Source organism: Podarcis melisellensis (genome assembly GCF_964234715.1).
Source record: "Podarcis melisellensis genome assembly, chromosome: 11".
NCBI classification, from domain to species: domain Eukaryota; kingdom Metazoa; phylum Chordata; class Lepidosauria; order Squamata; family Lacertidae; genus Podarcis; species Podarcis melisellensis.
Window position 1 is genome coordinate 26,008,748 of NC_138543.1, and position 22,664 is coordinate 26,031,411.

Genomic DNA, 22,664 nt, shown 5'->3' on the forward strand with positions numbered 1-22,664 from the left:
AGTGGTGGGGAAACTAGAAAAGCATGAGGTATATGGTTGTATGAGAAAATGAATGTAGGATGCATATACTCAGGGATGAGGGAGGGGAAATGGGTTCTGACCAGGGCCATAGATTGCGGGAGGGCTGCTGGAGTGATTGAGCTGGGTGCATTTTTTCAGGGGAGGGGTGCTGCTGCTCACACCGCCCTCCCCAAGCCAGCCCTGCGCTGCTTTGTGAGGCTGGGATCATTCCAGCCTCACAAAACAGCTCAGGGCTGGTGCTGCTCCAGTGGCAGCAAGGGCTGGTCTGGTGCGCAGTGAGCTCCTTCCGTCTCCTACACCCGTCCCCCCAGCGCATGTGCGCCCCGGGCGCTATTAAAGCATGCTCCGCTGCTGGTTCTGACTCTTACTTACAGCATTAAAATACATGTTCCCATCTGAATGTCTCTTCTGTCATGAATTCATAAGATGGTCCCTCTGTCTTAATCCTCATTTGTGAAAGCAGGGCAATACCAACAACCTACCTTATGGGGTTTTCTCATCTTTTTGAATAGTCTGATATGTATGTATGTATTTGAAACACTCTAGAGACTAAAGAACGGTATAAACGTATGTGATTATTATTAGCAGTTAGCATGATGATACTACCTTTTCCCTGCTGGGTTTGCCACGCTGATCCTTAGAAATATGCTTAATTAAAATAATGAAAAATTGTGAAATCTGGGTGTAGTATTTTGATTTCTCAATTTATTGTTTAGTAAATGATCTAATCATTTGATTAATCAAAGTAGGATATTGTAAAACTACATTCAAAAGAATAGAATTTATTGATTGGTTGACAGCCCTAGTAATAAGTAAATGTGTCCTATCCAACAAATAGTTTGTTGGGGTAGAGCCTGTTTTAGGTGTCATGGCGCATATTCTCAAAACTGATTCTAGATTCTCAGTCTCCCCTGGAATCAACAGATTGCAGCCTACTGTCTCTAGTTCTTTTGTCTGAGACAGTTTTAATTATAACTTAATTTATAAATTATAACTCAGGGTGTTGTTTTTTCTCTTGGTACACTGTCCTTTTGCCTCAACACTGCTATGATCCAAATGAGCTGTGACATCTGTAGTTACAAAACTGCTTTGAATTCAGCCAATTTGATTTTCAGAGGAGCCTGGGAAGCACTGAGTACGGTACTTTTTTCAACTAATACATTGGACAGGCTTTATTAGTTTGGTAGTACTTCAATTCTTTGCAAGGCAGAACAATAAAGCTAGGCTTCAAAGGTCAGTTTAAGGTCTTTAGGAGTCAAATCTGGTCACAGAGGTCATATTGTGGGAGTTAAAAATTCTTAACTTGTGAATATTGGATAAATGTAAAATCTGTATTAAGGATTATTGAAAAGTGCCAATACATGTACAGAAAATAGTTTTGAACTTAAAAGTTCTTTTCTGAACTTAAAAGATTAACATGGCATAATTTTTAGACTGAAAATAATAAGTAGACTCTGTTGGTCTACTTATTTAATGTGCATTTGATCCTGGTCCAACTGGTACCAATTAGTTTCCGGGCCCAATTCAAAGTGTTGGTTTTGACCTATAAAGCCTTAAATGGCTCAGGACCACAGTACCTCAAGGATCGCTTCTATCCATACAAACTTACCTGGACCCTGAGATCATCTTCTGAGGCCCTTCTTCGTGTGCCTCCTCGAGAGGTCAGGAGGGTGGCAACACGAGAATGGGCCTTTTCTGCAGTGGTTCCCCGTCTGTGGAATGCTCTCCCCAGGGAAGTTCGCGTGGCGCCTTCACTATACACCTTTAGGCGGCAGGCAAAAACGTTCCTTTTTAACCAGGCCTTTGCCTGACCTGATCTACATCTTATACCCTTTTTAAAATGCTGGCTCTTTTTAGGGTTATTGTTTTTCCAGGTTGTTTGTATTTTGATTTTATGTATGTGATCCTCTATGTGAACCGCCATGAGACCTTCAGGTATAGGGCGGTATAGAAATAAAATTATTAATAATAATTAGGTGCAAATTAGGAGCAAAAGGTTTTTTAACGTGAGGTTTTTGAGACTTAATTTTGTTGGTGCAGCTGTTAGTATGTAAAATCATTAGCTCTTTGCTTTCAGTGCGACACTGAAATGTATCGTAACATTGTAGATCCTACTATTTTCTGAAATGGTATCATTAGTTGTACGTACTTCATATTCATTTGAGACAATATTATTTTAAAATGTTTTTATTTTGAAAGGCCTGTTTTCCGATCAAGCTGTGTGTTTGTTTGTTTTTAAAAATTGATAATAACAATTTGCAGCAAATCTTGGCCTCACATATTCCTCCCTTTTCCATTTGCAAGGGGAGAAGATTGAAAGATTCCATGTTAAAATACACTTGTTCAGATTCTGTGAGTTCAGACTCGAGTTTGTTTGAACTTGTTTGAAGCCAGTTTCCTGATTTTGGATATCACAGAAAACTTATGTACAGTGGTACCTCGGGTTACATACACTTCAGGTTACAGACTCTGCTAACCCCAGAATAGTACCTCAGGTTAAGAACTTTGCTTCAGGATGAGAACAAAAATTGTGCTCTGGTGGTGCGGCAGCAGCAGGAGGCCCCATTAGCTAAAGTGGTGCTTCAGGTTGTTGGTCTCTGGACCGTAATAAAGATTGTTTGTTTGTTTGTTTGTTTGTTAAGAACAGTTTCATGTTAAGAACGGACCCCCAGAACGAATTAAGTTCTTAACCAGAGGTACCACCGTGTTAAAAAATAAAAGTGAAAGCTTTAATATCCCACATTCACAAAGGAAGTACACAGACCTAAGTCTTACCATAACTCATTTTTGTAATGCAGAACTTTGATAAATTGCCATATTTGTATTGGGGCTTTGTGTAATATCCAGTTGTTCCCGTTGTATACGTACAAAGACTTTTGATCCAATAGGATATGTCCATTCAAGGAAGATGAGAGGCCATTTTTGTTCCACTTCCCAACATCCTAGCAGTAGCAGCACCCCCCAAAAATGTTCTGAATCTCGAGTTGTTGTTGAGGGTGGTATTAGGAGCTACCTAGGGCATGGGTCTGCAACCCGCGGCTCCGGAGCCGCATGTGGCTCTTTGACACCTTTGCCGCGGCTCCGGGGCGGACACTAGCGAGGGGAGGAGGCGCATTGTGCGCCCCAACACTCCCCACTGTGGCGGGCGCTGTACCGGCTGTGATGTCGCATGGGGGCGGTGCGTGTGTTAGTCACGCACCGTCCCGACGTCACCTTCCCACCCGCCTGCTACATTGTAAGGTGCATGTACGCTGGTCACTGTTTTGAAGGGGAGTGAAGAACACACACACACAAAAAAAGGTAACTCGTTAATTTTACGTTTATTTCTATGAGGAGGAGTAATTCTGAGGGGTCAAACAAAGAAATATTTAAAAAGTGACAAAAAGGTTATTTTTTTTTTTGTTCGGAAACAGGTCCAAGTGGCTCTTTTTGTCTTAAAGGTTGCAGACCCCTGACCTAGGGAGTGGACTTGGCAAAAAATCACATTGTCTCTTTTTCAGTGGGTGGCTAACCCCTTCTGACACACCAGTTCTGGGAGCACTGACTGAATATCACCTATTGAAAATAGCAGAACAAACTTGAACCAAAATTGCACATAATGCTTTAGAGACAATTGAGGAGCTTGTAAGTTTTCATATTAAAGTTAAGGATTGGATATTATGATTGCTCCAACAAAGTCCATTCTTTGCTAAGTTAAAATACTGTTTCTAATAGTGCAGGAAGTAAATATAGCAAGATACTTGTTTGGATGATCATATCTCAAAGGATATATGAATGAGACCTGTTCCTCCCCATTCAGCTATTTCATGTTGCATGAGCAAATGAAAAGCCAAGAAGTTTCAGTTAACTATAGTTTCTCACTATATCCAAATTGGGCACAACAGGTTAATGGTTTCTAAATATGCCATGTTATGAAACTAACTTTAAACTGTGACTTTATATCTTGACTTTTTTAGAAGTCATAGTTTTCCAGTTCAGTAGTAAAACTGATCCTGAGAACTCCTGGTTTATTTCCCAACCTGTGAGAAGGAAAGAAAAAATTGTCTATGTGTTTTTTTGTTACTAGGCCAAGATGTGATCATCTGAATGCAATCTTATACTCAAATATGAACACAATGATGTCTAATTAGTTTGTCTGAAACACTTACAAATTTAACTGATACTTACATAATTGCTTTTTATTAACTGATTAGTAAGTGAACAGGAAACTGAAAGCTCCCCAATGAGGGAGGGGGGAATGATATTTCAATCTGGAGGCACTTGTGTAGTATGGTCAAATTGATTAAATCAACACCTTAGCTAGCTTGGGAACAGATGAATAATAATGGATCCTAGCCAATATAGAAATTGTATATGACTAACATCAAGTTTTAGTAGGGAAATTACATCCATCTAGTTAGAAAAAACATACTGAAATAGAAGTTGAGATGTAGCAAATAGTAATGAAAAGATTATTCTGCTACAGATGTGAAAGCTTAAAAAACACATAACAAAAAACCTTTGCATCAATGGACCTAGGGAGCTTATCAGTAGAATAGCCCCCTTCTTGACCTGAAGAAAATCATTGTTTCCAAGAATCAATGTTAATCAATTTAGTATTTGGAAATCATTGGAAATCATAAATGGAATAGTCTTATCTCAAGTATTCTGCAGACCACCTGATACAGAGAGAGAGAGAGTGAGAGTGAGATAGAGAACTCCTACTTTATTCAAACAACCATTTGGAGGACACCTCATTTCCATTGGATGTGTAGGTGTGATAATACTTATAAAAACGTAAAGAGAGCACCTGCTGAAAATAGGCCACCATCCAATTTTCCACAGTGGCATACTAGATGCCCCTTGACAACAATGGCCATCACCCTTTAAAGTTCTCCACCCACAGGTATTCAGAGCCATAGGACCAATAGCTATCGTCACTTATAATTATTGATGGAGACCTTTCTGCAGTGCTATTTTCCCATTAAAAATAGTATAAATGGAAACAGGACCAAGTCAGAAAATTACTTAATAATGCTGAGCCAGAGTGGAGTACTAGAAGTTTGTTATTTCTATTTCAAATTTACTGCATTCCTGGGAGTTTATGGCGTTTTTCTGCTCGTCAGAGGAGGAAGGGAGGAACATCCATCTCTTTCAAGACAGGCAGAGTGTGGACACTGTCAACTGCTGTTTCAGTGACCATGTTTTCTCATGAGTACAGTTCTTGATGGTACTCTGCCCACTGCTTCATCTGCTTGTTGCAGCTTGTGATGATCGCTCCCAACTAGGTTTTCAGTGGTGCAGTTTTCCTGACTGTTTGTACAAGGCTTTCTTCATGCCTGCGTACATTTTGAAAGTGTTGCCACTGACAGTAGCAAGTTGAATGCTCTGACAGTAGTCATTGGCACATTGTCTGGCAATCCACTGGGCATCACTCCCTGCCTGTCTTAGTGCATCTTCTCGCAGGGTGCACCATTGTAGGTCATAAGAGCTCTCACTTTGCAAGCAATAACAGGCTCCATTTCCTTAATGTCAGCCTCAAACCAGTCGGAGATCTGTGTGTATCTTTCCGTTTGAAATATATTGACTTTTGGTTGCCAAGCTCCACAACACAAGCCATTAGAAAAACTACATTTTAAATATATGAATCTGAAGTTTAAAACACATTTTTGTCTGTCTGTTGGAGGAAGTTGCTTGTGTGCAAATGTAAGCAAAAGCATGCAACTGCATGTCCATAGGTTTAAAGCATGTGGCAAGGTCTTGATAGGGTGTTATTAACATTTGAGCAATTGTTATTTGGATGGGGAAACATTAACATTCCTGTGTCCAGCACGCAGTGTTCAGTTACCTAGCAACTAGATGTCTAAGGTCATTCCATTCTGCACTTTATCCTATGTTCTAAGTATGTGCGTTCCGGGGGGAAAAGGATATTCAAGGCCCCTTAATTCATTGACACTCCATTTGAGAGATTTATTGGGAGAACTCCAACTTGCAGATGCAGGCATTACTGCAAAGACTGATAATCAGCTGGGCATACTGTTGAAGCAGCAACATTTACTATCTAAGGCTAATACTAAGGGGCTTTTAAATGAGGACTGCGCACCTGAATCTGTTCTTCAGCCTTCTTATAATATTTATTTTTAACTTAAAATTGCAGCCAGTCAGATGATGATTCTGGTTCAGCATCAGGTTCTGGATCTGGTTCAAGTTCTGGAAGCAGTAGCAATGGAAGTAGCAGCCAGTCGGGAAGCAGCGATTCAGACTCTGGTTCAGAGTCTGGCAGTCAATCAGAATCTGAGTCTGATACATCTAAGGAAAAGAAAGTCCAAGCTAAACCTCCAAAGGTTGATGGCGCTGAGGTAAGGTGGACTCTCTCCACATATGAGAAACTCTATTTAAATGGTTGTTGTATTAAGTCAGCATCTGCATAAATAGTGTAAATTAGAAAGTACTTTAGTAATATGAAACATTGGAAATGCTGATGAAAATATCAGATGGCAGCAGTGCCAAACTTTCACCTTTCTAAGAAATACCCAGTGTTGACATTAACACTGCCTGGGTTATTTAACAATGTGTGTTGTATCCACTGCTGCCATTCCACTTGTGTAACAGACTTGCGCTTGCACAACTTCCCCCTCCTCTCCCATGCACCCTCAAAATCTGCTCCAGAGGATTGGGACACCCTCCAGAGCAGGTCTGGTGGGTGCAAGGATTCAAGAGGAAAGAGAAGTACCACATGTGGAACTCAGTTCATGCAGCAGTGCATACATTGGATGTTTGTGCAACCCTTAAGTAAAGTCTCTTTTATGTTTAGAAGGAACTTACAAAATAATATATTAAAGAATCATGTCTATTTTTTGCCACACAAAAGGCAACAGTATTATAGCCTTCTAGATGCAATTTTGACGATGGCATGGTATCCTTAGCATATCAATATAACTGTAACTGTTTCAGTTGTTGAATCAAGTCCCCATGCCACCCCACCTGAAAACATGCTCAAATTCAGCATGGCATATTTTAGTTGGAGTGGTTTGAATTTGGTGTATCATGCTGTGATGTTTCACCTGAGCCATTCAAAATCTGCGAAGAGGGTGGCTTGCACCTGGCCTCCTCCCCCTTATATAGACTAGGGCTGGACTAGGTGCTGTCCCCAAGCCTCTGCCCCTGATAGGCCCAGAAGGAGATGACTGTCCCTCACCTGGAAGGTCTGCTGCAGTCGAAGGTGAGCGGGACCAGGTGGCCATCCCCCCCTCTGGCTGTCTCAGAGGGTCTCCATTGAACAGCTGCAGCCTTTCTGTGCAACAAATGATGCCTATCCCAGATCAGCGGATATTTTAAAGCCTATATTAAATGTGCCTGCAACCAAACAATGGAATCAAGTTCACAGTAGACCCTCCAATATAGCATGCCTGGTGAGACAGTGTTTAAAAGTGCCAGTTGATGATGATGCAGTTTGAAATTAATTTATTATTTCTATGTTGTCAGTGGAAGAAATGTAGATATATTTCAATTGTGTTCATTTGTTTCTTAAGGTAAGGCTTCTGAACAGTGATTAAGATAACTTTTCTTGTATTTTGGATCTACCTGTTACTTGTACAGTTTGTGGACTTTACTGAAGAATGTATTTTATTGCTTGTGTTTTATGTGACTACATAATGTTTTTATTTGAATTCTGCTTTAGTTTTGGAAATCAAACCCAAGTATTCTGGCTGTACAGAGATCAGCAATGCTCAGGAAACAGCAGCAGCAGTCAAAAGCAGCATCTTCAAACAGTGGCTCAGAAGAGGTGAATAGTTAGCTAGTATTTTAAATGTAAATGTAAACACAGATCTTTACTAGCCGGTGCCAGTATTTTAAAAGAGAAATCAGAGTCAAAGTATCCTTTAAGTAAAGTACCTTTTAAATCATTGACTTGTATACTACTGTAGATGCCAACTGTTACCTTTCTTGGGGCCTGTATGTCATACTTGCTTTCAGTATTCACAAGATTATAATATATGTAGTTGAATTTTCTTTTACAAGGTAATTCAAGGGTGTCGAGTTCAAATGGGCTGGAGGACCAATTCAGGGGCTAATTTAACAAGCAGCTTTAATGAGTACTTGGACTGAGGATCAACTTTTCAAATGTCCCTTGCCATCCAAACTTAATGTGCCATCCTTCCTCATCTTACCTTCAAAATTACCTCCGACTTCGGTGTTGAAATGGAATAGCAGTGTTAAGAGAATGACTGTTTGTTTACATCCTTATGGACCTTATATTTTGTTTTTCTATGCAGGACTCATCAAGTAGTGAAGATTCTGCAGATGACTCATCCAGTGAAATCAAGAGGAAGAAACATAAAGAGTAGGAAATTAAGTATTACATAGCTTGATGTAGTGTTTTAAATTTATCTGATCAGTAGAGCACATGACATTATCAATGTTATTTTATCTCAGTGGTTGCTTAGTATCCAGTGAATAAACTACTTGCTTATCTGTATACTTGTATACAGATCTGTATACTTGTATACTTGTATATAGTGACATGTTAGGATTTGCATATTTAAGATCTTTGCATGGAAACATTCTTATTTTAGAAACAGACAACTGCAACAGTATTAGGAGTTTAATTGCCCAGAACATATTTCTTTCCAAGAGGTTAAAGCCCCTTAAGCATAATCTGGTGAATGTTTTCTGTGCAATTGGCCAACCAAAATGTTTGCTTTCTATCACCCCATCATTCTCTCACTGAGGCAGATCAGGTCTCTGACATCACACTGTTTTATATATACTCATAAAATATCTCCAAAGCACGTTACTAGCTCAGGACAATTCCATGCCCTTTCCCTCCTGAGCTTGATACTGAAGAGAGAGAGAGTAGTCATCTCTGCAGTCCCACTGTACTTCTGAAGCTTTCAGAAGTGCATCTGATGTTGAAGGAGCTCTAACTGTCCTTTTGTATTTGGAATTTGCCCCTGCCCATTCTCCCACTGTCCTTTCTACTGAGCTTAACCTTAGAAATTATCCACCCCAAGGAATTGTCCTTTGGATTATCCAAAGTTGTGCTTTACTTCTAAGGGGCTCAGAGTGCCTCCAAAAAGCAGTACAGTACAATTATAAGGATGATTCCCTACCTCCAGCTACAGACTCAGAAGGAAGGCTGAGGCTCATCAGGGTTGGGGAGAATTTGGATCATGGCCAGTGCTGCTAGCATATTTGTGGACCACAGCAGGTCTCATTAAGGTTCATATATTCAGTTCATATTTGTTTTTTTTAAGTAGCCCCTTGCTTCACTGAGATTTGCTTCATTTAAAAGTTTTTCCTAGAATTTACATATTGCTTTGTTTATTTAATATATGAAGGTTTGAGTATTGATAACAGTGAGAAAAAGTCATTAATGTGGAAAATCTATATAGTTAGCATTTCATTTTAATGAATCTGGAATTATCCCAGATAGTTCTCCTATTGTGTGAAAGTTGTAGAGACAGAATTTTTAAAGAAAGTGGCAAATAACTACTTACTGAAATATTCACAAATTCCTGTCAATCATTAACTATTCATTTTAGTCATGCAAAGTTAAAGGTTTAACCCTTTTCCTGTAACACCTTCCATCTACATTAAATTTTCTGCTAATTTCACTTGTTCAACATTGCTGTTTTCAAAATGTGTCAGGATAGTGGCTCATTCCCTTTAAAATTTTATACTAAAAAAACCTTGATTTTGTAAGATTATTCTTGCTTCTATTGATCTACATTTAGGTATATAAATGTTCTTTTTGTAATTTTAATTTATGTAGTGAAGACTGGCAAATGTCTGGGTCAGGATCTGTCTCTGGAACTGCTTCAGATTCTGATTTGGAAGAAAGCAGAGATAAAAGTAGTTGTGAAGAGAGTGAATCTGACTATGAGCCAAAAAACAAGGTCAAGAGCAGGAAGCCTCCAAGCAGGTATGTGAAAAATATTTTCGATTGGAAAATGTCCCCCTTGTTTGGATAAAAAATTTATAAATATCCTCCCTACATGTTGCCATCTAGGAGTCCAGTAAGTAAATGAGCTTGTCTTTGTACACTGAGATGCAGAAGAAAGAAAAGTTGTCTTCTGGCTGGGGGTGCATCTCCCATTTTCTCCATATATCTATTTTTCTTGCAGAATGATCTACCTAGTTTAGACTGCTTTAGGCCAAAGCTTGCCTTTGTTTACGAAATAGAAAGAAAGAAGGTAGAAGTCTTTTTTGAGCACTGAACCTACTTGGGCTGAGTTTCTGTCTTGCAATTTTTGTGTTCCAAGGACAGGTGGAGTCAGTTTTACAGCTGCCTGTCTTCCTCCTTTATTGAAGATAGTTAAGAAAAATTATGATGTTTGTGGTAATTTAGGGTGGTGGTTTATTACCCACTGTTCACCCTAAAGTCCCAAGGTGGGTTACAGTGCTACAAACAAACAATTTAAAACAACTTTTAAAAACAATTTATTTAATTAAAAACATCTTAAAACTTTAAAAACAAGATGCGTCCTTAAAACATACTAATGGAAGATGCTTCCTAGTTTAGCCGTCAGCTTAGTTTTTCTTCTAAAGAACTTGCTTTCTATTCTATAGTGATATTTTTTTTTTTATAATATTTTATTAAGTTTTTTTCATACAAATGCATATTTAACAATCAGAATAAATTTCATAACATCCTTTCATTCTATTGTGGACTCCCTCACGTCTCCCGCTTCCACTTTCATCATTACAAACAGATTTTTCCAAGCAAATTATCATCTTGTTTATGATCTTAAATCCAATATTTAGGTTAAACTCAGATATGAAATTGTAATTTAATGGTAGACAGTTATTTCTACTCTGACTTCCTTGTTAAGATTCAACCAAATTACAATACTTTTGTAAATAAATCTTGAATTTCTTCCAGTCTTCTTCAACCCTCTCCTCTCCCAGGTCACGGATTCTGCCCGTCATCTCAGCTAGTTGCATATAGTCCATCAGCTGCATCTGCCATTCTTCCAGTGTGGGTAGATCTTGGGTTTTCCAGTTCTTAGCAATAAGTATCCTTGCCGCCGTTGTAGCATACATAAAAAATGTTCTGTCCTCCTTTAACACGTTCTGGCCGACCATGCCCAGAAGGAAGGCCTCTGGTTTCTTGGTGAAGGTATACTTAAACACCTTTTTTAATTCATTATATATCATTTCCCAGAAGGCCTTCACTCTAGGACAGGTCCACCAGAGGTGAAAGAATGTTCCTTCATTTTCCTTACACTTCCAACATTTATTATCAGACGAATGGTATATTTTAGCCAATTTCACTGGGGTCATGTACCATCTATATATCATTTTCATTACATTTTCCTTCAGAGCATTACATGCTGTGAAGTTCAGCCCAGTGGTCCATAACCTTTCCCAGTCCTCAAACATAATGTTATGCCCAATATCCTGGGCCCACTTTATCATAGCCGATTTAACCGTTTCGTCTTGTGTGTTCCATTTCAGCAGCAAGTTATACATTTTTGAAAGTACCTTGGTCTTAGATTCTAACAATTCTGTTTCCAATTTCGATTTCTCCACCTGGAATCCTAACTTTTTATCATTCTTAAACACTTCTTTAATCTGAGCATAGTGTAACCAGTCTCGCACTTTATCTTTCATTTTCTCTAAACTCTGCAGTTTCCAATTGTCTCCATCTCTTTCTAGTATTTCCCAATATTTTGGCCAATTGGCCTCCATATTAGGTCTTTTTCGGGCCTTAGCCTCCAAGGGTGACAGCCACCTCGGTGTTTTGTTCTCTAATAAGTCTTTGTATCTTGTCCAGACATTAAATATTGCTTTTCTGACAATATGGTTCTTAAAGACCTTGTTAATCTTAACCTTATCGTACCATAAGTATGCATGCCATCCAAATGCATTGTTAAAACCTTCCAAATCCAGCACGTCCGTGTCCTCAAGAAGTAGCCAATCTTTTAGCCAGCAGAAAGCTGCGGCTTCATAGTACAACTTTAAGTCTGGCAGGGCAAAGCCCCCTCTTTCTTTTGCGTCCGTTAATATCTTAAACTTAATTCTGGGCTTTTTGCCCTGCCAGACAAATTTAGAAATATCTTTCTGCCACTTCCGGAAGCACTCCGTTTTGTCTACAATCTGCAATGTCTGAAACAAAAACAACATTTTTGGCAATACATTCATCTTAATAGCAGCTATTCGACCTAACAATGAAAGTTTTAGTTTTGACCAGCTATCCAAGTCTCTCTTAATTTCAGACCAACATTTTTCATAGTTATCTTTAAACAGACTCAGATTTTTTGCTGTTATGTTTACCCCTAGGTATTTGACTTTCTTAACCACAGTTAACTCTGTCTCTCTCTGAAACCGTTCCGACTCAATATCTGTCAAATTCTTTCCCAACACCTTAGTTTTTTGCTTATTTAGTTTAAATCCCGCCACCCGACCAAAGTCTTGAGTTAGTTGTAGTACTCTTTTCGTACTAGATTCTGGCTCCTGTAATGTCAAAACTAAGTCATCTGCAAACGCTTTAAGTTTATATTGTTTCGCTCCGACCTCTATTCTATAGTGATAATCGCCCTGTGTCTGGATCATTTTCAGATGAGACAGAAGAAGGCACATATAAGCTAGTTCTTTATTTTACAGTGTTCAAATGCATTCCTGGGTCCTGTCAATATTATATTTTATTCCTTTTGATTGACTGGAGTGGCAGCAACCAGAGTACAGAAAGCATTGGGCTGTGGCGAAGTCAACTGGTTAGAATGTGGTGACAAAGGCTTTAGAAACTAATATGTTGCTCGCAATGGCCATTCTTATTTGGATAGTGTGCAATTGGGCCCGTTGAATCCTTTATCCATCTGCTTTGTTTTGCTTTTGGAGAATGTGATGACTTTTTATTTCCCAGCGAGGCCAGGTCCAGTTAAGGCTCTTCTGTGAGAAGCTTGAAACCTCAGGCATGTTAATTCATGCTGATGTGCTTCAATGTGGCCAGAGAAGCCACAATGCTTCTTTAGGGTGGAGCCTAGAAGCCTGACCTAGAACCCAGCTGCTAAAAGAAACCAGACCTGTTCAAGAAGTACCATCTAATAATAGAAAGCTGGGAAAGATGGGAGAAGTGGTTGGCGGGAGCGGGAGCTCTTACCCCACCCCACCCCCAAAGAGAAAGCCTTCAGCCATGTGTTTCTTCCACTTGGAGCATAAAAGTAATAAAACCCAGCAGATTAACTGCGTGGGAAGCTGGCTGTTGAGGGAGAGCATTTTAGATGGTTCCCTGTTGTGGATATCGCTGTACTTCAGAATCCGTCTACAGTAAATGCTATGCCAGCAATGTCTGCGGGTTAAAAACAAAACAACCAAGGTTATAATGTGTCTTCATGCCCCAAAGGACTTTTCTTTTCACAACCTTGGCCCTTGCCTTTTGATGTGTTCAGATTCCATTGGTATGGTATAAGAAACTGGCTAGACTCAACTCCTTAATGGTGTTGGGAAAGTTGGATATTTTATTTGAATAGACAAACACTTAGTATAATAAAAATGTTTTTTAAATGTCAAAAAAAAAGAAGAAACCTGATAGTCTGCAGATTCAGAGATTTACTACAGGCAGTTAATAAAAATTGGTGCTCCAGCACAACCTACAGGGTTCTGAGCATCTTTGCCTGCCATTTCTTCTAGGGCTTTTACTGATGAGTGTTATGAAAGTCTGTTTTTCTTTTATTGTTCTTCAAATGTTTAAGAATAAAGCAAAAAAGTGGAAAGAAAAGTGGGGGGCAGAAGAAAAGGCAGCTTGACTCATCAGATGATGATGATGACGACGACGATTATGATAAAAGAGGATCTCGCCGCCAGGCAACAGTAAATGTTAGTTACAAAGAAGCTGAAGAAGCAAAGACAGATTCAGATGATCTGCTGGAAGTCTGTGGAGAGGATGTCCCACAACCTGAAGAAGATGAATTCGAGACAATTGAAAAATTTATGGATAGCCGCATTGGACGAAAAGGAGGTAATATTGACTTGTAAAACTTCTCAAGCTGATGAATAATTTTTGAAATTATTTCTATTGGATGAAATATATGAGAAGTACATGTTGTGAATGATACAGTAACTGATATTTTAACAACCTTGTTAATCAAACTGTTAGGTTTTTCTGTATGTATTACAAAATATTTTGGTTATATATGTTGTTTCAGTGCTGTCCTATTTTTCTCTTTATTTGCTGTAGTTTTGCTGTATATGTTGGTTTCAACACATACTTCTGGCATTAATATAGTTTGTATTGAACTTTAAAATAGCACAGCGATGTACCAGCATTCTAGTACAACTTCATGGAGTGATTATTGATGCTTCTGTCATCTAAAACCAATCTGACAATGTTTTCTGTTCTATCTAAAGCCATTTAGTATTGCAGTTGATGCTGTTGTCATGTTCTTTTTCAGCAACTGGTGCTACAACCACTATCTATGCAGTTGAAGCTGATGGAGATCCAAATGCAGGATTTGATAAAGCAACAGAACCTGGTGACGTGCAGTACTTGATTAAATGGAAAGGTTGGTCTCACATCCATAACACTTGGGAAACGGAAGAAACCCTGAAACAGCAGAATGTTAGAGGAATGAAGAAACTGGACAACTATAAGAAAAAGGATCAAGAAACAAAACGGTGGCAAGTATTGTTTATTGTAAAAGTATAATACAAGCACATATTGTATATTATTGAAGTATTCATTTGGCACGTGTCTTTATTCATGCATGAACATAATTGGCAGAATGCTGAATAAGGCAGATGTAATTCATTCATAGTGTTTTTTTAAAAAAAAAAATCAAAGTACTGTAGTACTGTTTATCTGCAGATTTAAGGTTCAGCATTATGCAGGATTCTTAATGGTTACTGTGTGCTGTATCCAGTTGTGGCTTTGTGCCAGCAGAAATGCTTCCACTACAACAAGGTGAGGTACCCTATTTTCACCAATCTTCTCAATTGCAGCCCTTTAAGCCATATTACAGGGATAACCAGTGTGGTGCCCTCCAGCTGTTTTGGACTACAGCTCATATCATCCTGGGTCATGCTAGCAGCCGTGATGGATGTTGTAGTCCATAGCACTTGAGAGCACACCATACTGTTCCAGAAGAACCAATAGCCTTTTGGTAGGATGGAGGGGCTACATTGGGTAAGAAAGAATTAGTGAAAATATGGATTCCAATATATTTCTTCGACTCAAAACACTGATAGTAGTTACTGACTTGTCAGGGTTGCCAACAGGATTCATTGGATGTAGTTCATTGAATGCAGACTGAGCTCTCTGCATCTCCACACACACACACACACACACACACACACACACACCGCCCAATCTATTGGCAAGAAGCTCTTATGTACATATATCAACTGAACCTCATTTATGTTGTGGGACTGTTGCAAAGATAAAAAGAGGAAGAGGAGAATAATAGAATGTTGCCTCCAGGTTGTGCTTTCTAACTTTATAGATTTCCAATTTACTTACCTTTCGTCTCTTCCCCCCACCCCCACAAGAAAAGTTTCTAATCAGTCTTCCTGTACTTCTGTTGAAAGTTAGAAGAATAGTAAGCTATACATTCTACAGGGCTATAATGAATACGCTGTGTAATTTCATTCCAGGTTAAAAAATGCTTCTCCAGAGGATGTGGAATATTATAACTGCCAGCAAGAACTCACAGATGATTTGCACAAACAGTATCAAATAGTAGAAAGAATAATTGGTAAGTGACAGATTTTGAAACTGGAAATAATGATGATACACCAGCATAATTCATGCATTTAAGTTTTTCTGTGTTCATGTAGTTGGAAAGAAGTTGTATCATCATATTTTATAAACTATTTTAAAGACTTTCAATGTACATGTTAGTGTTCCTACAGCTATATCCATAAGTTGTTCATCTATTCATGGGTTGTTCAGCATAGTGCCTTATTTGAGCCTAATTATGTGTCAGTGTTAATTTTTATTTTAAACATCTATTTCCCACAGCTCATTCAAATCAGAAGTCAGCAGCAGGTTATCCAGACTATTATTGTAAATGGCAGGGTCTCCCTTACTCAGAATGCAGCTGGGAAGATGGTGCTCTCATTGCAAAAAAATTCCAGTCACGCATTGACGAGTATTTTAGCAGAAATCAATCCAAGACAACTCCTTTTAAGGACTGTAAGGTGGGTACATTAGTGTTTCTTTTAACAATGTCTCCTTCAGTTGAAGTAATATCCGGTGTCAGGCAAATGGCAGCTCAATTCAAAAAGAAGAAGAAACCTGCATAGAATCCCTTAGGAATAAGGGATTAAGCCTAACATTCTTCCCGACATCTTATTTTCTGTGTCAGAGAATTATTTTGTATAGAGGGGCATTTGACTGAATGATGCCAGGCATAGCTTTAACACTTGATCTGCTGTATGTGAAATCTAATCAAACAAGAAGAAATATAAGATTTAATGGTTTCAACTGTTTAAGAACTATTTTTTTAAGCACGATGCTCAGGGTGGAAGTTGGTCCTTGGCTGTAGTCGATTCAGTTTTTCACTTGCATAACGATTGTTTATCATTTTTTTCTTCCAATTCAAATATAGAAAATTAATTTTCACCACCCCTCTTTTGTCAGGTTTTAAAGCAGAGGCCAAGGTTTGTGGCCCTAAAGAAACAACCATCTTACATTGGAGGGCATGAAGGTTTAGAGCTAAGAGATTATCAGTTAAATGGACTGAACTGGTTAGCTCACTCTTGGTGCAAGTAAGTACATAATAAAATGTGTGCTTGTGGTAGTTACGTTTAATGGATTGTACAAAAATAGTTATTTATATCCCATTCTTATTTCCATGCAGACTTTTTTTTTAAAAAAAAAGCATGATCATTAAAAATTGTAAGCTAGTTAAAATCTGAAGATAGGACTTAAACTGACATGGTTCAGTTTTTATTGTTTGATATGTGTATTTAAATGAGCGGTGTGTGTTGGTTCTGTGTGTACCCTGAATTACAAGTTGAATGGGGAAAATTTGGGGTAGGTTCTCAGATCTTAGGTCAGATTGTGCCATTAACAAAGCATTTCTGTCCTGTCAGTGACTACCTAAGCTTCTGAATCGCTTTGCTGCACTCGTTGTTCAATGGTACAGATGCCCATGACCTAACCCCACCAGTGACTGAGGGGGATATTTCCATACACTAGACTTTCCTGAGAGTCTGGCCTTTTTTGCCACCCTTTCGCACTATGCAGTGATGAAATTTTGCTATCCTGGGGGAAATAGAGGCTATATCCCCAAAATTCCTTGTGGGAGGGAACAGAACCCCCTCTCAAAATCCTTGGGGTAACAGGTTCTTTGCTAGGCTCTGAAATGTCCCCCTCCAGTCTTTCCTTGGGAACTATTGTCTTTTTCCCACTGCCCCCCCTCCCCAATGATTCCTCTTGTACCCACTGCAAAATGGTGAAATCTGCTCTTGTGGGAGAAATACTGCAACTGTCATTCTGAAATTTGCCATGTTTTATATACCTCACTTTACAGGAGCAACAGTTGCATTCTTGCAGATGAAATGGGCTTGGGCAAAACAATACAAACTATCTCCTTTCTGAATTATTTGTTTCATGAACACCAGTTATATGGACCTTTCTTGCTGGTAGTACCACTTTCCACTTTGACATCTTGGCAAAGAGAAATCGAGATATGGGCTCCCCAGATGAATGCTGTAGTGTATCTGGGGGATATTACTAGCAGAAATGTGGTAAGTGATCAAATTGTACAGTGTCACCGTATTCTTAGTGCTTATACAGAAATGGTATTGGAAAGATTAAAATTAACCAAATTTCACATTTATTTTAAAGAGTTGCTTGTTTTTGGTAATATTTAATATTGTTGTAAGTAAAATAAAGTGTGCATTCTCCAATATTTTGATACTTTGTTGAATAACAGAGGAATATTAGCCTTTCGTTTTTGCCAAATACATTGCTGCTATCTAGGAAATGGCACAGACACTTCCATTGTCTGCTAAGACAGAGGCAGGCCAACTAACCAAAAAGCAGTATTCATTCAAGCTTCAATTTACCAAACTCAAGTAGTTAAAATGTAATAATTGATTACTTTCACTAGAGAGGTATTTACAGATAATAGCTTTATTCAGTAATGAAATGGGCTGTAAAACATGAAACTATAGGTCTTAGCATGTTATATGTGAATTTTACATTATGCTTATCAGTTCTTTTGAATCTGCTACAAATGCAACTGAAAGCAATACTTCCAATCATTTTGATTTCATCTTCTTTTTTATCCTTGAACTACGCAATATTTTAACACAGTCTTTTAATTTACAAATTTTCTTAATAAAATTCACTGACTGCTTTTTGCTGTTGCTTGTTAAAATAAACTTCCTCATCGTTGATCAAGAAGTAAAGTATTATACTGATCAAGCATTAAGCACGTTTAACTCCAGTACCTAAGGAGCTTTAATTCTTTCTTGGGAACAAGGCATCAATTTGAGCTACTTTGAAGTCAGTCTCTCTTTGATGTCAGACTACAGGATTCAGATTGACAAGTTATTCTCAAAGTTATTTATTTCCATGGGTGAAATGCTTTCCTGCCTCTAAAGAGAAAGAAGTGTTTGGAGCAAAAGGGAGGGGGGGAGAGAAGGAAGGAAAGCTAGGAAACAAAAAAGAACTGCAGAATAACAGTTCCATCTTTCAGTTCCTCATTTGTACAGTAAAACAGGGCAGGTGTGGGGTGGGGAACAAACTGAGGAACTCTGAGGAACAAACCATTCAGGCAAGAACATGATTAATTGTTACTCTTTATCCCTCTTTCTTCCGGGGTAAGATATATTTAGCCAGGTAGCAGTAGTGACTATAGCCTTGCCAAAAACAATCCTGTTCCACAGAACTTCTCCTGTCTTTCACTATCATGATTGAGCCTTCAGGCAGTACTCACCTAGACTCAGAAGGACCTATTTATAGGATCTCCCAACTCACCAAATACCCATTTTCGAACCAGTGAAATGTTTTCATGTGTCTCCCTACAGATCCCCATCACGCCATAGGACCCAACTCTCCTAAAGGCCCAATAGCATAATCTGGATTAGATGTTACTGTCCGAAGAGAAGGGTGCGGTAGGAATTGCAGTTGCAGTAGTGTAGCAACTTCAGGTTTCACAGGATAAAGGGTTTTCCAAAACCCTGCTAAGTATCTCAGTGTGCTTTCTAATCAGTGGCACTACCCTCCTGTCCTGCTTTGTTAAGTGGGCAGTCATTTACAGCCTTTGCAATTTGAGAGATGACAGCATCAGATCAGTTGATCCTGGAAAACGTCAGAGAATCAGTCATATCTGCTTCAGTTTCAAGCTTTAGAAATGGTTCTAGCCCATGAGGCATTGGGCATATTTTTTCACCGTGCTGGAAATTAATAGGGGGAAGCAAGCCATTCTGTCTCTCAAGTACTTCAGCAAATTGCTGGAGAAAAGGTGCTCCAAGTTGTGGATGCTGAAGTTCACAGCAGCACAACCAAGATATTTCCTTGCTTTGTAGATACAACAGAAGTCCGTTGCTGTATTCATCACCACTTGCCTGGGCAAATTGTGTTACAATTTGAATTCCATAGAATTCCTCAGAATTCATTTGAGTCAAAGTATATGTTGAGCTCTAAGCAGCGCTGTTAAGTCTCCTGGACTTTCAGTATCAGTTGGCAAATAAACAGGCGTAATTCATATAAACAGGTGTACTAACAAGGTTTATATTAACAGGCAGTTGAGCAACAGAAACTTGTCTCATTAGGTTATTTGGCACATTTCCTAGGTCGGCATCTTGAAAAGGTGGTGGTTGTTTTTTTACTTACGGACTTCTCATATAGTTATGAACCTTTGCTTATAATTATCTTTGTAAGCCTACACACACTTCGACAGATAGTTAGATACAGGTTTTACATAGGTAGAGATACATGGATATAAAATGTGTGTTGATAAATAGATATAATGCAGCATTTTAATACCACCAAGGAGGTCTGGGCAACCTACTTGATTCTGATCCCCATTCCAATTTTATCTTCACAACAACCTTGTGGAGAAGATTAGGCTGATAAGTTAATAAATGACTTTTCATTCAGGGGATTTAAGAGAAAGCCCTTCCCTCATCAATCTTAATCTTGCTTCTTCTCATCCCAGAGGGAATGACTTTGCCACAGTCTGTTATTTTGTTTCTCAAGGGAAATAGAGATTTACAAGTAAATAAAAAGACAGAATATGCATTTTCTTTTGTGAAATGTGCTTGTAAATAAAAGCTAGTTCCCTGGCTTCTGCCTCTGGTTAGTGTAATGGATCTTTCTTCCATAAAGGATCTCTAGAAGGACCAGAATGAGCAAGGTAATTGCTTGTGTTGTGTACTGCATGTGTGGTTTACACTCAAAGTTGGATCAGTTTCTCTGTTTTGTAACATAGCTGCAAAGGGACAGTTACAAAGAAACAGGTTAAGCTGTGCTGGTGCAGAAGTATATTGCATTGGTTGTGCAGCACTAGCTGCTTTCTCAATGGGTAGCTATTCTAATCCGATCCTACTTACTTTCATATTTATGAGCACTTAGCTTGTGTGTAAGGTAATGTTTAGAAGCTAACAGCATCAAATATTATCAGAATTTGGGTTATTTCATAACCTTAATTTCTCACCAACTTTGTCTGCAGATAAGAACACATGAATGGATGCATCCGCAGACCAAAAGATTGAAATTTAACATCCTTCTGACAACTTATGAAATTTTACTGAAGGATAAGGTAAGTAATTTGACCACCACTCACTTCTCAAAATGAAAGCAGACTACTGAAGGAACTAGACTTGCCTGTCAACAGTTCTTAGGTTCAATAGAAGAAGTGACTTGTGAATTTTATTACTGAAAAAGGCAGTCGTTTTCAATTTTGTGGAAGGAGGTAGAAAGTTTTTAATAGATTAGATGTTCATTTTTCTACAGCATCACTTAAATTGCCATTTTAAATGCTCCAAATCAAAAAGTCACTCATTTTTATTTTATTTGAACAGTCATTCCTTGGTGGTCTGAACTGGGCATTTATAGGAGTAGATGAAGCCCATCGATTAAAAAATGATGATTCCCTCCTGTACAAGACGTTAATAGACTTCAAGTCCAATCATCGCCTCCTTATCACTGGAACACCTCTGCAAAACTCCCTGAAAGAGCTCTGGTCCTTGCTGCACTTCATCATGCCAGATAAGTAGGTAAACTTACTATACTAGCCATGTACAGTTAGTATAATTATTTAACTAGCACTCCTTGAAAAATGGTAGGGACTACAGCTTTGCTGGTTTGCCTATTGCTTTGTTTTGGTGCATAATGTCTGGAGAGTTTATTTGTTTATTTTGTTAGCCAGCTTTAAGTGACACTGGAACCATGTTAAAACAAAACAAAAAGTCCAATGCCTCTGGGAAGCTTACAGGCAGAACATAATGGTGACAGCCATCACTGGTCACCTATTTATTTTAGCTGCCTTGGCTTGTGTCCAGCTAAGTTCTGCTATTAATGGGCATGCCCAATTTATGTATACTAATTTCAATGGGTCTAGAATTTAGTTGAGAACAACCCTTTGTTTTGTATATTTTCTGTATAGTCTCGCAATAGAGGTAAATAATGGTCTTCTGATATACTGGCTACTTTTATTTGTTTATGTAAACCATACATCTTCAACATAGATTTGTTTTTAGGGTGGCGAAGCAAAATAATAAGAAACAGGAAGTTAAAATTAAAATGATAGTAATGATTACTGTATTTTTTGACCCATAGGGCAGGCACACCTAGTTTTTTGGGGGGGAAATAAAGGGAAAAAAATATTCCCCCCCCCCTCAGGTACGGGGCTGGGGCGGGGGAAGCCCGAGCTTCCCCCGACCCCAGCCCCCAGAACAGGCTGCTCTCTGCAAGCCGTGGGAGCCCTCCCACGGCTTGCGGAGAGCTACCCGAAGCCCGAGCATGACTGCTCAGCGCGCCCCAGGCTTCGGGAACTCCCGCGGGCTCCCAAGGCTTGCGGATAGCTTGCGCACCGACCCCTCTCGCTCTCCAGGCTTCAGCGAAAGCCTGCATTCGCTCCATAGGACGCACACACATTTCCCCTTCATTTTTGGAGGGGGAAAAGTGTGTCATATAGGGCGAAAAATACTGTATTCTAATAATACAGAAAACTAATATAGCAAATAAAAAAAACCCTCAAACAGCAACAGCCAATTTAAATAAATTAAATAGAATCACTTAGACCAGTTTAATTTTAAAGGGTGCTTACATTAGCAGTTTGTAAATTTGTGTAACCACAGAAAGCTGCTGAAAAGACTCAGATTATTAGTTTACTTCTACTAACTACTATACAGATTTTTATTAAGATAGAAACCTGATCATTGTGGCTGTACTAGGAATCTTGCTGGGGATTATTGGAGAACCCTTTGAAGGCAGGGGTGGGGTTTTTTGTATCCGGATGGTCTCTGCCAATAGAATCTTTTATATCTCTCCCAGTAAAGTCTTGTTTGTTCACCTTTTACTTTTCCTTCAGTATGTTGAGAGAGTGACAACAGCCTAAATATTGCTACTTGCCCATATTTTTCTTATGGACAAGTATGAACAAAGTGGAAGGAAATTAAAATGGGGATGAACTGTCAGAAAAGAAGGGAGAATAAATTAACAGACTTTTTTTTTCTTTTTTCTTTGGTGTGTCACTCAGAAGTAA

At 38.8% G+C, this 22,664-nt stretch overlaps 1 protein-coding gene and 1 long non-coding RNA gene across 3 annotated transcripts in view; one reads left to right on the forward strand and one right to left on the reverse strand.

Moving 5' to 3' along the window:
- Positions 1–22,664, reverse strand: part of LOC309380730 — a 745,666-nt gene that overhangs the window by 416,166 nt on the left and 306,836 nt on the right. The window lies entirely within an intron of this gene.
- CHD1 (chromodomain helicase DNA binding protein 1) overlaps positions 1–22,664 on the forward strand; it is a 47,033-nt gene that overhangs the window by 5,755 nt on the left and 18,614 nt on the right. For both annotated transcript variants that reach the window (XM_081930359.1, XM_081930358.1), the window contains exons 3-14: positions 6,158–6,359; positions 7,682–7,786; positions 8,277–8,344; positions 9,776–9,925; positions 13,698–13,963; positions 14,397–14,622; positions 15,595–15,695; positions 15,962–16,140; positions 16,583–16,710; positions 17,478–17,694; positions 20,628–20,717; positions 20,980–21,170. In XM_081930359.1, coding sequence (XP_081786485.1) covers positions 6,158–6,359; positions 7,682–7,786; positions 8,277–8,344; positions 9,776–9,925; positions 13,698–13,963; positions 14,397–14,622; positions 15,595–15,695; positions 15,962–16,140; positions 16,583–16,710; positions 17,478–17,694; positions 20,628–20,717; positions 20,980–21,170 — 1,923 coding nt within the window. The remainder of the gene's footprint in view (positions 1–6,157; positions 6,360–7,681; positions 7,787–8,276; positions 8,345–9,775; positions 9,926–13,697; positions 13,964–14,396; positions 14,623–15,594; positions 15,696–15,961; positions 16,141–16,582; positions 16,711–17,477; positions 17,695–20,627; positions 20,718–20,979; positions 21,171–22,664) is intronic.